At 39.2% G+C, this 14,898-nt stretch overlaps 1 protein-coding gene across 2 annotated transcripts in view; it reads left to right on the top strand.

Annotated features, from left to right (window-relative positions):
• Window positions 1-4,687: 4,687 nt before the first annotated feature.
• Window positions 4,688-14,898, top strand: part of Col9a1 (collagen type IX alpha 1 chain) — an 86,153-nt gene continuing 75,942 nt past the window's right edge. The window contains exons 1-5 of one of the 2 annotated variants that reach the window (XM_037199841.1): window positions 4,688-4,949; window positions 5,400-5,473; window positions 6,441-6,512; window positions 6,625-6,757; window positions 13,757-14,153. In XM_037199841.1, coding sequence (XP_037055736.1) covers window positions 4,936-4,949; window positions 5,400-5,473; window positions 6,441-6,512; window positions 6,625-6,757; window positions 13,757-14,153 — 690 coding nt within the window. In that variant the 5' untranslated portion in view covers window positions 4,688-4,935. The remainder of the gene's footprint in view (window positions 4,950-5,399; window positions 5,474-6,440; window positions 6,513-6,624; window positions 6,758-13,756; window positions 14,154-14,898) is intronic. The other variant, XM_028867989.2, reaches the window with a different exon arrangement.

The following is a 14,898-nucleotide window of genomic DNA, read 5'->3' as shown; positions in this document are numbered from 1 at the left end:
GATCTTTTAAAACAAAGACAGATTAATAAAGCTTAAAACTAGATTCCATTAGGAAGCTAGTTAAAACACTCCTCTTCATTTGAACCTATAAAGTAATTAAATGTGGCAATCACAACATCTTTAATTATTGCCATCAGCTTATCATTACTTCATGCAAAATCACATTTAAAAGAAAAACAGATAGTTGTGTGAAAACCAAGGAACTTGCCCTACTATTCTGCGAGTTTTGTGTGATGCCCCAAGTCCTGTATCAGGAAGTAAGAGACATTTTAAGTGGCCACTGTGTTCCAGTTCAGTGTAACCATGAGTTGCAACCCATTACTGGTTCTGAAATTAAAATATTGAGTTGATCATCTTTCCTAAAAAAGGAAATAGAAAACAAAACAAATCAGAAAATAGAGTATAGTATATTTGTTAATATTCTGATCCCGCCCCTTGGCGCCACCCTCTGCCCTGACATAAAAGAAGTCTGCCCATTTCTCCCTCCCTCCCTCCCTCCCTCCCTCCCTCCCTCCCTCCCTCCCTCCCTCTCTCTCTCTGTCTCTGTCTCTCTCTCTCTCTCTCTCTCTCTTCTGCTTCACTTCCACAAGATGTGCACCCCTCGATCCCCTTCTCTCCCTTCCTCTCTCTCTGTCTTTCTCTTTCTGTCTCTCTGCCTCTTTATCTCTCTATTATAATAAACTCTCCATGTGGATGCATCATCTGGGCTAAGTATCGCTGGCCGCCATGCCATACCCTGCAAGGCGTGCATCTGCCCAGCCCATTTCCCTGCATGCACAGGATATCCTCAGGGTCCCCCTGCATAATAATAAATCATAACAATATTCACATGCATAAGTGTTATTTTCTGAAACTTTTGCTTTAGTTTTGTGTATAAGTTGTTCAAATTGGTTTAACCTGTCCTTCAAGCAACATCAGAATCCCTTTCAAAGACACACCTGAAAGTGTCATTCTCAAAGACTTATTGTAGTTTCCATAACAACCAGAACAAAGTCTCAACTCCTCAGTGTCATTCAAGATCTCTCACCCAGTTCCTCCTATTCAATATTTCACAAAATTTCCCGTCTATTGAGTTTTCAAGCTCAAAACCAGAAACATATATTTTTTGTGCCCCAATCCTTCCTTTTCCAATCTGTTTCATCAATCTTATCTCATCATTTTTATTTAATCTTTTTTTTTTAACATTGATCATCCTAGAGCAGCCTTCCCTGGCTCCTCCATCTAGATCATTCTCTACACCTCTCTCTAGCACATCATTTCCTCAAAGTTTTCATTTGAATTCTGACTGAAATTGTTGTATAAAGGTGTTTAGTGTCTCTCTCCCCATCTACATGCAAGCTCTATGGGGCAGAGCCCTGGTCATTCTGTGCTGTAACTCTAGGCTGAGTTCTAGGTTTTAATGTAAGCGGGGCACATCTGCCGAATTATGAAAGTCTCTCTGAGCTGAGTTTGTTATTCCCCCTGTTTTTCACCTTCCCTTCTTTCTCCTATGATATATTCTGTTTTCTGGCCTAAGATGTATTGGTCTTCCTTATTCTGTTGGTAGGTTTATTTCTATTCATTCTTTCAGATTTCATCTCCTGGAAGAAAGATTTCCCTATGCCCTTGGACTGAGTTCATACTTGACAGTCATTTTTATTATCAGTAGTATAGTCATTTTTCATTCCCTGCTACGTTGTGAGCTTCCTCGGGGCAAGCATGTGCTTATTCGTGCTTTTTTTGGTCTCCTCAATTCTTAGTATGTATTTGGCACATACAGTTATTCAATAAATATTTATTGAATGGCTGGACAAGCAAATGAAATGAACTAGATAATCAAGAAAGATGATTGTCTGTGACAGAGCTCCCTAATTTAAGTTACAAGTAATGAGTCATTTTGATTTATGGAAAAGGAAAGAGAGTGTGTATATATACACTATAGGGTATTTGTGTATAGGGTGGAAAGTTAAAGAAGGTACAAAATTAATTATTCAATATAAAATCAATCATTTAAAATGTCATATTTTCTTACTGAATTTATGATCTATGGTGAATGACCGGTTTTCCTTTCCATGTGGCTTTTCAGGAAAGAATCATTAAGTAAAACAAAGGGGAACAGTGTTAATGATGGAAAAAACTGGACCTGGAGAGATGGCTCAGTGGTTAAGAGTACTTACTACTCTTGTAGAGGATCTGAGGTCAGTTCCTAGCACTGGCGCTTGTTGGATCACAGCTTCCTGAAACTCCAGCTCCAGGGGATCCAATGCTCTTTTCTGGCCTCTACAGGCAACTTCAGTCATGTGCAAAATCCTCCACACATACACATAATTTTAAAAAGGAAAATATGGAAAAGCTTAAGGGCCTTTGACTTCAGGGTATAGCTTGATTCTGACCAGGATCGATCCTGCTTTCTGTGATACCTTAATGTCACAATATAATTAATGGCAGATAAGATAGATGGAGCAGACAAAAGTATCTTTAAAGGTTATATATAGCTTTGTTTCCTCAGGTTTACATTTTTGTCTTAATAAAGCTGTTACCTTGTTCTTCACTATTTAAAATAAACAGCCAGCCTGGAAAGAAGCCTTGTCACTCATGAGCTGGCTGAGTTTTCTCTTGAGTCTTTTATCTTTTATTTAAAGCCTTGTTCACTTGCTTCCTTATTTCAGTTGTAGGGATTTTTTCAACGTGGGCTGGGGAGGGGCAAACATAAAGGTGAGTCTCTAAAACCCTTTGAAGGATTTCTGAAACACTTACATGTATAGGGAAATCTACCTCTCTTTTTTTTTTCTTACAGATCACAAATACAGAGCTCAGATAGAAATTCCTTTTGGGAAATGCCTTTCTCTCTGCAGATCTAAAGCTGGCTTGTTTCCCATAATTTCAGGCCATTAGGAAGCTCCCCAGAGGCACACTCCTCTTTTTTTTTTTTTTTTTACTTAACTTCAACTAGCTTAAACAAATAAGCAGGGCTCAGACCATTCATAGCTCTGTTCTGAGCCAGGGTAGGTGCTTTAGAGATTGGGGATTTTTGATAGAGAGCAGGCCTTGTGGATAGAACCACACAACAAGAAGAAATGGATGTCCCTCTCTGGGAGGGGGAGGAACTGCCAATGAGTGGCCAGAGGAAAAAGCTATAGAAAGAGTGCTGTGAGCATCAGTAGCATTTGCTTGGTCCAGGTCCAACCAGAAACTCTCCAGCAAGCAGAGAGAGGCTGAAGTAGAAAAGACCTTATGGAAACCACCAGCGAGTAAGGGCTGAGGATCTGGCTCAATGGGTGATGTTTGTGCGGGACAAGTCTGTGGAGCAGAGGGTAGCTCCTGTAATGGAGAGGTAGACCTGGGAGCTACCTATAATTTCAACACTAGGGGAAGACCCCAGCACAAACAGGCACAATCTATAATTGGTGAGCTCCCAGTTCACTGAGAGACCATGCCTCCTTACATAAAGTGGAGAATTATGGAAGAAAGCACTCAATACCAGTTTTGAGCCTCTGCAGGGTCATATATGTGCACTCTATCCCTCACCACATGTAAACACACACACACACACACACACACACACACACACACACACCAAAATAAAATAAAAACAGCATTATTACTTGTTCTATAAATTAAATAAAAATTTAGTGAGTTAAAAACATGAAAATAATTCAAAGAAGCAAAACCACTTCAAAACTATTAGACACCACAACTTATGGAGATGACTGGTCCACCTGACTCTGAGTACCTATGTTTCTCTGACACATCCTTAGAGATGGAGCCAGAAGCAGGTCATCCTGTGCTTGGGAAACTGGGCCATGGGCCTTGCTGTTCCTTCTCCAGAGGTGCTCAGGTTCAGGAGGAGACCAGTGCCTGTGTGTCACTGGTGTGGGTACATCATCTCTCTGTGATCCTAGTGGTTCACTGTTTGGTTGTTTATGAAAAATAATGTGTTGTGTACTCCCTGGCATATTCAATTCAACACGATTAACATCAGAGATTGATGTTACACAAGATTTTACACAAGTAAAAGGCTTGAGGTCCCATCGTATGAAAATTTCCAGTGGTGCATTAGAGAGTTGACATGCGATGAAGAGCAGCAGTGATGCTTGGGAGAGGCGCCCAGGGATGTATCCGAGCCCTCCCATCTAGTGAATAATGATGTGGTTAGTCTAGCTTCATGTGTGGTTGTGAGAACCGTGTGCTACTAGGCTGCAGGCATGGACAAGAGAGGGAACACATGCAAAGAATTGTTATCAGGATCGTAAGGATGCCGAGGAATGAGTTTGGTGTGAGGTCCTTTATCTTTGCCAATCTCATTTGGTTCCCCCAGTAACTGTTATGGAACCGTTTTCACCCTGTTTTATAGACAAGATAGTTAAATATAGGGAGGCTAACTGCCTTGCTCAGGTTCATATAACTGGTAAACCAGGAGAAAGTGGGTCTAAATTTAGGTTGACAAGGCAGCAAGGTTCCAGTGCATTCCCACACCTCTGCCTCCTAACAGGAGCACTAAAAGCCTCCTCTGTGCCCTTGTAACAGTTCTAAAAGCCTCCACTGTGCCCCTATAGCTGTTCTAAAAGCTCCCACTGTATTCCTATAGCAGCTCGCTGCATTTTTCTGCTGAAACTCCCCACATCCTGATTTTTTTTCTTTTCAGCAAGTCTTTTCCCATTCAATCCCTCCTTCAGTGTAACCTTGCTAGCTTTGAGGGCACGCCCCTGGCTGGGCCTGGGCTCTCAGGCTGCCTCTCCCCACCCCTTTCCTTTCCTTCAGTTTAAAGAGTTATTAGACATCCCTGATCCACTCTCTTTGCTTTTAGCCCTGTGAGGGGCAAGAAAGGACCAAGATTGGGGCCAAAACTCAGAGTCCCAGAAAGACAGAGAGAAGGGGTCTTGGGGGGAGGAGTGACTCCCCTTCAGCCCCTTCTTCTTAGGGACTGTGATAAACCAAAGAGAACCTACCGGAAACATGAAGAACTGCTGGTAAGCCCCCAGCTCCGGAGGGAGCTGGGTGAGGAGTTTTGCAGTAGTGGTGGCATAAGGGGGAGGCGAGAAACGGTGGGAACCAAGGGGATGTCGGAGGTAGGGACAGATGAGAAAGTGTAGCAAGCGAGCAAGCGGTTGAGATAGGAAAAGGAGAGGCAGCTGCAGAAAGAGAGAGGCAGAAGACAAAGATAAAGGTAAGCAGAGACAAGAGTCGTGTAGAAAGTGAGATACTGAGAATGTGTGACCCGGATGGCAGGAGCCAGAAACGCGTTTATCCGCAAAATTTCTCGGTGAGCTTTCAAAATGGATTTGAAGGCAATAGCATGCCTTGGGACTTGGTTGCCTCCATCAGTCAGGTTTGGCAAGTTTAAAATAGGAAATTAGTTCTCCTCGGAAGGGATTCCTATGTGGATCATTTTTTTTTTTTTTTTGTTCTCTCCTCTTCAGGAAAATTCCAGTTTTCTTCTTTGCATGCAGTTTTCTGGGACCCTGGGTATCTGCAACTCCTAAGCGTCGTCCAAGTAAGACCCACGGTTTATGGAGTTTGAAGTATCTCTTGCTACTGGAAGCAGGCAGTACTGTGACGAGGCAGGGTTGTGGTTGAGTGAAGGCTGATTATGCTTGCAAGGGTCCTTCACTCTTCCCCTCTCATCCTGCATTGAGGAGATGGTTGGTTGATTCTGTGCTCAATGTGGAGCCTGGAGAGGGAGTCCCCACTGTGAGCACAGTAGGCAGGAATGACGGCTGTGCCTTTTCTAGGGTCTAACATGACGCCTCTTTCAGATGGTGAATGTTAAATACTGAGTAAATGTATGGATGGGTAGGTGGATGGATTTCTCCAAAACACTGGGATCAGGAGGATAAAAAGAAAATATTTGATGTACTGTGCTGGGTAGGCCAAACTTTCATTATTGTTGTTGTTGTTGTGTGTGTGTTTGTGTGTCTAAGAAATCTATTACTCGGGGAGTCTTATCAATGCAGGAGGGGGCATGGCAGTTATAAAAACTCATCTTTGGTGGTGATGATTCCCCAGGAACTGCACTTGTCTGGAGCTCCATTGAGCCATCTCAGGGCTGACTCTAATGCCATTGTATATTTAGAATTGGTGGTGTTTAAGGACTATTTCTAGCACACCAGAAGTTTTCCAAACAGGCTTCTGACCCATGCCATCCAGGACACTGTGCAGCTCTGGCTCTAAATGGAACAAACCCTTAACTTCTCCAGGCAGGAACATTTTCCTGTCATAAATTATTACTATAATTCCACGCCTTGTGTCCCTTTAGGAGGAGAAGCCAAAGGTGAATGAATTCTGATTATTGAGGCATCCAGTTAAAGCTATAACTGGCCTATGTACTATACACATGGCCTGTAAGCAGAGTCGTATAACATTGTATTTTAAACAGCTGCTTGGTTATTAATATTATTAAATGTTAAATTAATTAACATCTTGTAGTGGGTGGATTGGATGACATGGTACTACTTTTTCAGGGTTTCCTGCCAGTCCCAATGGTGGAAGTGAACTGTGTCCCAAGATCAGGATTGGTCAAGATGACTTGCCAGGCAAGTGGCACTGTGTTGTACAGTCAATGCAAGCTTTCCAAGTGTAATTTATTTGGGGAGGATACAGAACTGGTCTTACTTCCAACTTTCTTTTTATATTCCCTTTCTGTAGGGTTTGATCTGATTTCTCAGTTCCAGATTGAGAGAGCTGCATCTCGGAGAACAGTCCAGAGGGTGGTGGGCTCCACTACTTTGCAAGTGGCTTATAAGTTGGGGAGTGATGTAGACTTCAGGATTCCGACAAGGTAACCTATCAAAAGAGCCTAATTATCTTTCTTTAAATGCATTTAGAAATGTTTACAGCAATTCAGTGTTACAGATTTTTTTTTTTTTTTTTTTTTTTTTTTTTTTTTACTGTTTGATATTTCTTGGATTATTTTATTTTAAGATGAAGGGCTTGGTTACAGCTCAGTGGTAGAGCACTTACCTAGCATGCATTAGCCAATGGATTAAGTTGCCAGAACTTCTAAAAAGGGGGGAAAAAAAGAAAAAGAAAAGAAAAGAAAGAAAGCCAAAGGAATGTGTTCCCCTATCAATCATTAGCACCTGAATGCCGCTCTTCATGTTAGGTTTATAATTTACTTTCCATTCCAGGAATAAAAACATCACTGAGACTATTATACATCAATTCAGGACATGTTCTTAGTAGTTTGCTTTCTGTTTTTCTGTAATTTGTCTGGTTTTGACTGAAAGGACCCTCTGTGGAAAGCACCAGGAGTGAGGCATAAATTTAACCAGCAGCCACAATGTGGTCTGAAGGCTCACAGTGGAGCTGTTCAAGTGTTCTGGTGCTGAAATAAAACCACACATGCAGTCTTAGGTCCTAGACGACACCAAAAAGAAATGAAATGGAAACAATTATAACAGAAACACTAGCAGGGATACACATAAAGCTTTTATGTGATGGCTGTCCATTTCTGGAATCAATCTGTAAATTCTTTATCACTGAGGTTCTTTGGTATATGTGGGTTGAATGAATAGCGTCATACTCTGATCCAGGTTTTGTATCATCAACATACCTTGTGATCAATGTGATTACTATAGGTTTTTGGAGTTTTTATTATTTGTACATGTTCATTATACAAACTAATGGTTTCACCACGAAATTTTCATACATGTGTATCATGTACTCTGCTGGGATCCAGCTCTGATTACCTCTTATTCCTCCTCCTGAAATAGTCCTCATATGCTTTCATGTCATATATGTATGTTTATTACTATTACATATGAAGTATTTTAATGCATTGTAAAAACAGAACTAAAGATTCCTTTGGTAGATAAAAAATTAGGATTTTGATGGACATTAAGTTGTATAGGAAAACAGTGATTTAACTACAATAATGAAAGGATATTCTAGAAAATTTGTGCATAAAGTTCAAATGTCTTTCAAGTTAGAAGAATCTGATATGAAATGAAAGATGGTAGAAATCCACATTTTAAGCAATTTGTGTAATACCAGAATGGTCCATGGTATTTACTAATATTACTCTCAACTACTTTATAACATGGTGGCAAAAGGACACGATCCCTGTTGTTTAATGTAGGAGGAAACTGAGTCCTCAAAGTTTAGTTTACTCACACAAGTAAGTTAAAGGTTTGGTGCTCACTGGGAGGGCTGAAATCCAGGCAGCATAGTGCTCCTAACAACTACTTCACACTGATCCTGGATACTCATTCACATGTGGAAAGCTTAAAGGTACTGTTCTAGTTTTGTTTCTGCTGTCATGATAAAACACTGTGACCAAAAGCCACTTATGGGAGGAAAGCATATATTTGGCTTGCACTTCTGGGTAACAGTCCATCATTGAGGAAAATTAGGACAGGACCCGAAGCAGGAACTCCAAGCAGAAACCATGGAGGAATGCTGCTCCCTGGCTCACAGGCTCACACGTAGTAAGCTTTCTTATATAGCTCAGGACCACCTGCCCAAGGAATGGTGCTACCCTAGGTGGGCAGGATTTCCTGCATCAATTAACAAGACACTTCCCCGTAGACATTGCCCACAGACTAATCTGATCTGGGTTGAGGTTCCCTTCTCAAAGACTCTAGGCTGTATCAAGTTGACATTTAAAGCTAACTAGGATAGGTATGATAGTGGCAACTCTGGCTTTATTTATTTGTTCATTTATTTAATTGCCTAGATGGTATTTTTACCTAACAAAATACTAGCTGGGTTCCAAAATAAACCTCGAAGTTGTTGTTTCTCTTATAATAAAATAATGACACGACACAAATTCCTGGCTACTTTTCCCTTCCATGACTTGAAGCACAATGTGGGCTGAAATTAACCTCAGTCCTAGAGACTGATGGACTTGGGGTTGTACAGTTCTCTACATCCTGCTCATCTTTTCTACTGTTTTTCTCTAAGTGCTGAGAGCCTTCAATAAGTAAGGTTCACAGGTCATGGTCATAACTAAAGTCTCACAATCACTAGACTTACTAGGAGATGATGGAGAAAAGAAGGAAACAGGAAGGATAAAATGAAAAGGGAGGTGAGGCAGAGTGCTGGGTGATGTGCGTTTCTAGGTACATAATAAAATCTCTCTTTTTTTTTCTATTTTCTCTGAGGAAGATTTATTTTTATCTTGTCATTGTTTTTAGGTAACTCACATTTTATTATGAGATCCCATACATGTTTTTATACACTATTCTCAATTATTCCCCTCTTCCACTGCCTTCCCTGTGCCTCTTGTCCCCAACACTAGTTGGTTTGCAGCAAGTGGTTTAAGCCTCGGTTTATCAGTTCAAAATTAGAGCTAGAAGGGAAAATGATGCCATAGGGTTACTATATAGAGCAAATATTAATCCCTATAGAGTGCTTGGACACTCTTAGCAGAGAGCTGGAGTGTACTAGAAGAGGAAATTGCATGTAGGGTAAGCCTTCTCCTTAATAGATTATTTCTTTTTATTTATTTATTTAAAAATTTTAATTTATTTTTGAAGAGAACATTATATGAGTATTGAATTTACATAATTTTCCTCTCCTCCTCCCACCAATTCATCCTGCATCTCCTCTGCTCTCTCTCAAATTCCTGGCCTCTTATTCTTTCATTGTTATGTAGACACACAGACACACAGACACAGACACAGACACAGACCACACACACACACACACACACACACACACACACACACACACACAATGTACAAATACAACCAGCTGAGTCCATTTAATGTTGCTTTTTATATTATTTTTTTTTTTTTTTTTTTTTTTTTTTTTTTTTTTTTTTTGTCATTTACCAGTCTGATCAGAATGTTGCTTGTATATATGTATTTTAAGGCTTGCTAATTGCTACAAGATAGCCAGTTAGGGGACTCATCCTTGGAAAATATTAGTTCTTCCTCTCTCATAGTCATTAATTGCCTGTAGCTTGTCATCTAGCATGAGGCCTTGTGAAATTTTCCCTATTCATGTTGACATGTCAGTTGGTGTTGTCACTATTCTGGTCTTGTTTAGGCAACCATATTGCTGAGATTTCATGGGTGCAGCTGTCTTGCTCATGTACAGAAGACACAATCTCTCAGCAGTTATATTGGTCCTCTGGCTCTTAGAATCTTCCCAGACCCTCTTCCGTGATGCTTGCTGAATCTTCCATGTAGGAGTTGTGTGGTCAATGTATCACTTTGTGTACTCACAGTTAGTTCTTTGCATTTTGACTAGTTGTGAATTTCTGTAACGGTCTCTGCTTCAAAAAGAAGCTTCTTGGATAAGGAATGAGAGCTACACTTATGTCAATAGAAGGATATGTTTTTTGAATGCAGTTAGAGACTGTACTGGTTTAGGAAAGTGTCATTAGTAAGTTCTTCTATAGGGTCCATGACCTCACCAGCTGCAGATGGTAGGCTAGGTTTACGGTACCCGGCATGAATTCCCTCATATTAAGTAGGCCATAAAACCAATTAGATGATAATTGGTTGCCCCCAAGACATAGTGCCACTATTGTGCTTCTGAAATATTTTGCCATGCTGGTCACTGTTGTGGTCTGTAGGCATGACAGCTATGAAGGAATATTGATTGCTTTTCTCCCTAGTCAGCTTGTGGTATCTTCAGCAATAAAGACTTGCCTTCAGATTTCTGGAGGAAACCAAGAGCAGTGGCTACACTTATATTATTTAGAGAGTCTCTTGACTCCACTGATCAATGACTTAAAAGGAGGCTTCTCATGCCTGGGAAGAGGCTTTTTGTTAAATAGTCTGTGACTCTTAGGGGGATCATTATCACCCACATGGCATAACTTTATTCAGACTACATAGATATGTGTATTTATGTATGTATATTATATGTATTTTTAAGCAAAAAGAGTACAATGTGCTTATCTATGGCTTTTTCAAATATCATTAGTGTTATTTAGCCCTTCCCACTGTATTCTCTTTTCATTCTTCTCCCAAGCAATCTTTTCTGTTTCTTGCAGTTCCCCCTTCATATCACCTGTATTATGCTATTTTTCTCTCTCAAGAGATCCTTCTCACTCCTCCACTACTGTAGTCCCTTCTTACTCTTCTGATTCCTGTTGTTACTGGAAGTTATATACTCATATGTAGAGATCCAGAGCTGGGACCAGCAAAGAAGAGGGCATGAGGCATTAGTTTTTCTAGGTCTGGGTCACTTCACTCACAATATTTTCTACTTTCACAATTTACCTGAAAATTTCTCTTTCTCTCAAAAAACTCAAAAAACCATCTATCCTATGACCCAGATGTTCCACTCCTCAGTATATGTCTGAAGGACAGATACTTGCTCAACAGTGCCCATTGTCACTTTATTCACAATAGAAGCTATCATTTGTTTGGGAATGTCCTTCAACTGATGAATGGAAAATGTGGTACATACACACGATGGAATTTCATTCCTTCTTTTTAAATTACTCAGGCAAAAGCTAGATAACAAAGAAGGCAGGGATTGGAATTATTCTCAGGGAACAGAAATGCTTGGTTTTTAATGATACTTTTTGTACTGGAGAATACAGGTTCTGAGACAGTGAAAAAACATTCATAGGATGTTTCTTCATGGGAGAGAAATATGCCACACAAAGCAATGTTAGACAACCATAATTTTTACTTATTTATCTTCATAATTACTGAAGAACTAAGAGACATGATTCTGCTTCTTTTTATTATTTATATTTTAGGCATAATAGCTTTTCATTCTTAACTACCATTTACAAACATGTTATGTATGTTTCCTTTTGCAACACAGACCTAGGCTGTCTTAGTATTAAGGTAATAAACAAATATTTCAAAGTTAAAAGACTTTTGAATCTTTTATTGGAACCCATATGGTTCTCCGTTTAAGGTACTTCATGAAGATTGGAATACAATAAATCATTTATAGACACAACTTCTTTTAAATTATGTATGCTGTCAGGTTTGCTTATTGATAGGCATAGCATATTTTCAAGAACAGAATCTCGGGTGTTTAAAAATACATTAGGTCACCAGTTCTGTATATTAGGTTTCAGAGACATTTAGCAATTTTTGGTACACACAAATATGTATATACTGCTCATATGAATAATGAGGTAAATTTCATTTTTTCCCTCTTAACATACTGGTATGCTCTAAAAGATTATTAACACATTAGTCATAGTTACATTTGTATACATATTCATATGACCTTCATATGTGTGGAGAGAGATACACACACAGTGTATCAGTGCATCTAAGAATGAGGTATTCTATGAGTATTCCAAATGAGTATATCTATAAATGAAACCTTTGGTTTCTTTTTTTTTTTTTTTTTTTTTTTTTTCTATCGTAAATTCAAAAGATGTTTATCTAAGATGAAGACCTTTGGTTTCTTTTTAAGAGATTATTTTGGAATTGGTATAGTTCCAAAAACTAAAAAAAATTGAAGGAAGTGTGACAAACCAATTGAGAAAAATTATATTTAAAACAAGTATCTGGAGTGATGTGGTGGTTAGTTCTATTTTGGAAAAAAGAGGACTCTACATAGTTCTTTTTGTATTTCTCTTCTGCATTCTAAAGTATTTTTTAAGCACATGCTAAAAACTTCTGTATAATTTTACAAAACTGTGTGTGTGTGTGTGTGCATGAGCATGCAATGTGTGTGCATGTGTGCATGCTATGTTTCAATTCACTAAGTGTCATATATATGAAATCAATACCCACTGTGATATTTCTTCTTGCCTTCCTTCCTTCATTCTTCATCAGAAGAGAGCTAAATACAAAAGTTTGACCTAAAGGAATGTTGTTTGGAACTCTGGATCTTATGCCTAATTATTTTCAATTTTCTTATCAGCAAACACATTTCACTGACATTTAGTTTTCCTATCATTTCTTGTTGAGGAATTTTTTTATACGTAGAAGAAGTATAATGAAATAACTTTGAAGACTTTGAGAGCTGACATTAGCATTTAAAACTCCCAAAGAACTTGCTTGAACAGAAGATCTGTAGAGAAGGGTAGACAGATAACGTGGTCATCTGTGGATAAGGATTGTCTTAGGGATACTGCTGGCGTTTAGCTTCCATTTAAAGCACCGAGGAAAGTAGTGTTGTAAACGTTAGTTGGTAGACTGAAGAATGATGGAGATGGAGTGGAGAAGGAAGTGTTGGTCATCAACCACTCATTACACATCCCATAACAAACAACCATCTACTACTTCACTATCATACTTTGAAATCCCTGAAAACCCTTAGTGTGAAGTAGCCTTTAATGCTACTGTACAGTAGCATTAAATATACGGTATAGATAGCTACTAATTCTCAAAGTGATTATGTGGGTCTAGGACACAATTTTTGAGACTAGCCTAGCAATTATAAAAATATCAAATAATTTTAATGTATGTAAAAATTAAAACTGACTCTAATTAAATGATTTGTATAAGCTAGTGCAGTCAATTTAGACTTTACTCCCGTCTCTCCCTTTTGAAAGAACTGTTGCCCCAAACATGAACATTGCAAGAATGTGTTTTTGAGTGGGATGGCATGGCTGAATGGTGGCTCTTTGGGTAGAATAAATAATAATATTGTTGAGAACCTTCACTTGCTGTGAGGGAAGGGTTTTTAAAAATGTGTATTTTAAGGTGGAGTGTTGATGTGCATGAATGATTGGACTGTGAAGGTCTGTATAAGATGCCATCAAAGAACAAATACTGCCTAGTTTCCCCGCACTGTGGCCTTTCTGCAGGACTAGAATTTAAAAATAACATAAACACCAGGAACGGTAAATATGTATAAGCACAGAAAACAAGGTTTATATTTATTATTTTCAAATTTCACGCAGGCGTTTGTATCCCAGTGGACTGCCTGAAGAATATTCCTTTTTAACCACTTTTCGGATGACCGGAGGCACATTGGAAAAGAACTGGAACATTTGGCAGATCCAGGATTCCTCAGGGAAGGAGCAAGTTGGCGTGAAGATAAACGGCCAAACCAAGTCTGTTGCATTTTCTTACAAGGGACTGGACGGAAGTCTCCAATCGGCAGGCTTTTCAAATGCGCCATCCCTGTTCGACTCCCGTTGGCATAAGGTCATGATTGGTGTGGAAAGAACCAGTGCCACTCTTTTCATTGACTGCGTCAGGATGGAATCCTTACCTATAAAGCCAAGAGGCCAGATTGATACCGATGGCTTTACTGTGCTGGGAAAACTTGCAGACAATCCTCGGGTTTCTGTTCCTGTAAGTATAAAATCACAAAGCACCACCACAATTGTAGTCGAAGACAAACCCAGATGGGTAAAGCTCAGCACCCCAGACGTCTTGGATCATTGACTATAGTGCATACAATGAATAGTTATTCACTCTGCAAAGTTTATTAAATACATGACACCACTCATTCAAAAAGCCTTCACTGCCAGTTTTGATGCCATATGGAATATAGGCTTTTTAATCTTAAAGAAATTTAAGGTCTATTTGGAGTCAAGGTGTTATACACTCACCTGGAACATCCATAAGCTTTTGGGACAACTTATAGGGAGGCCCACACTAGTGTAGCACATACACACACACACACACACACACACACACACACACACACACACACGTAACAAATCAGAATGTTTCAAATAAGGTTAGAGACAAATCATGAATCCAGTTAATCTAGGAGGCCACCACTTTTGGAAGCAATACATTTTGAAAGGGAAGGACTTGAACTGGCAAAAGACAGCATGAAAGACAATTGAGGGAAAATAATTCAAAAATAACTAGGATGCATTGAAAAGTTTAGAGACTAGTTGATTTGAATAATATGTACACATGTAAATGGTTTGTTTGTGGGAGGTGGGTGAAGGCTAGTAAGTGCAGATGGTAAGATGTAAAGTTGGGAAGTCATATGGTGTTTGATAAACAAGAATGAAAATTTTATAGGTGGTGTGATATGCATTCATTTAGAGCTGGGCTTTGTGTGATAGTGTAGAATAAAATA

This window comes from Peromyscus leucopus, chromosome 16_21, assembly GCF_004664715.2.
Source record: "Peromyscus leucopus breed LL Stock chromosome 16_21, UCI_PerLeu_2.1, whole genome shotgun sequence".
NCBI classification, from domain to species: Eukaryota; Metazoa; Chordata; class Mammalia; order Rodentia; family Cricetidae; genus Peromyscus; species Peromyscus leucopus.
Note: the sequence above shows the minus strand (reverse complement) of the source record. Positions and strands in the feature narration are given on the sequence as shown.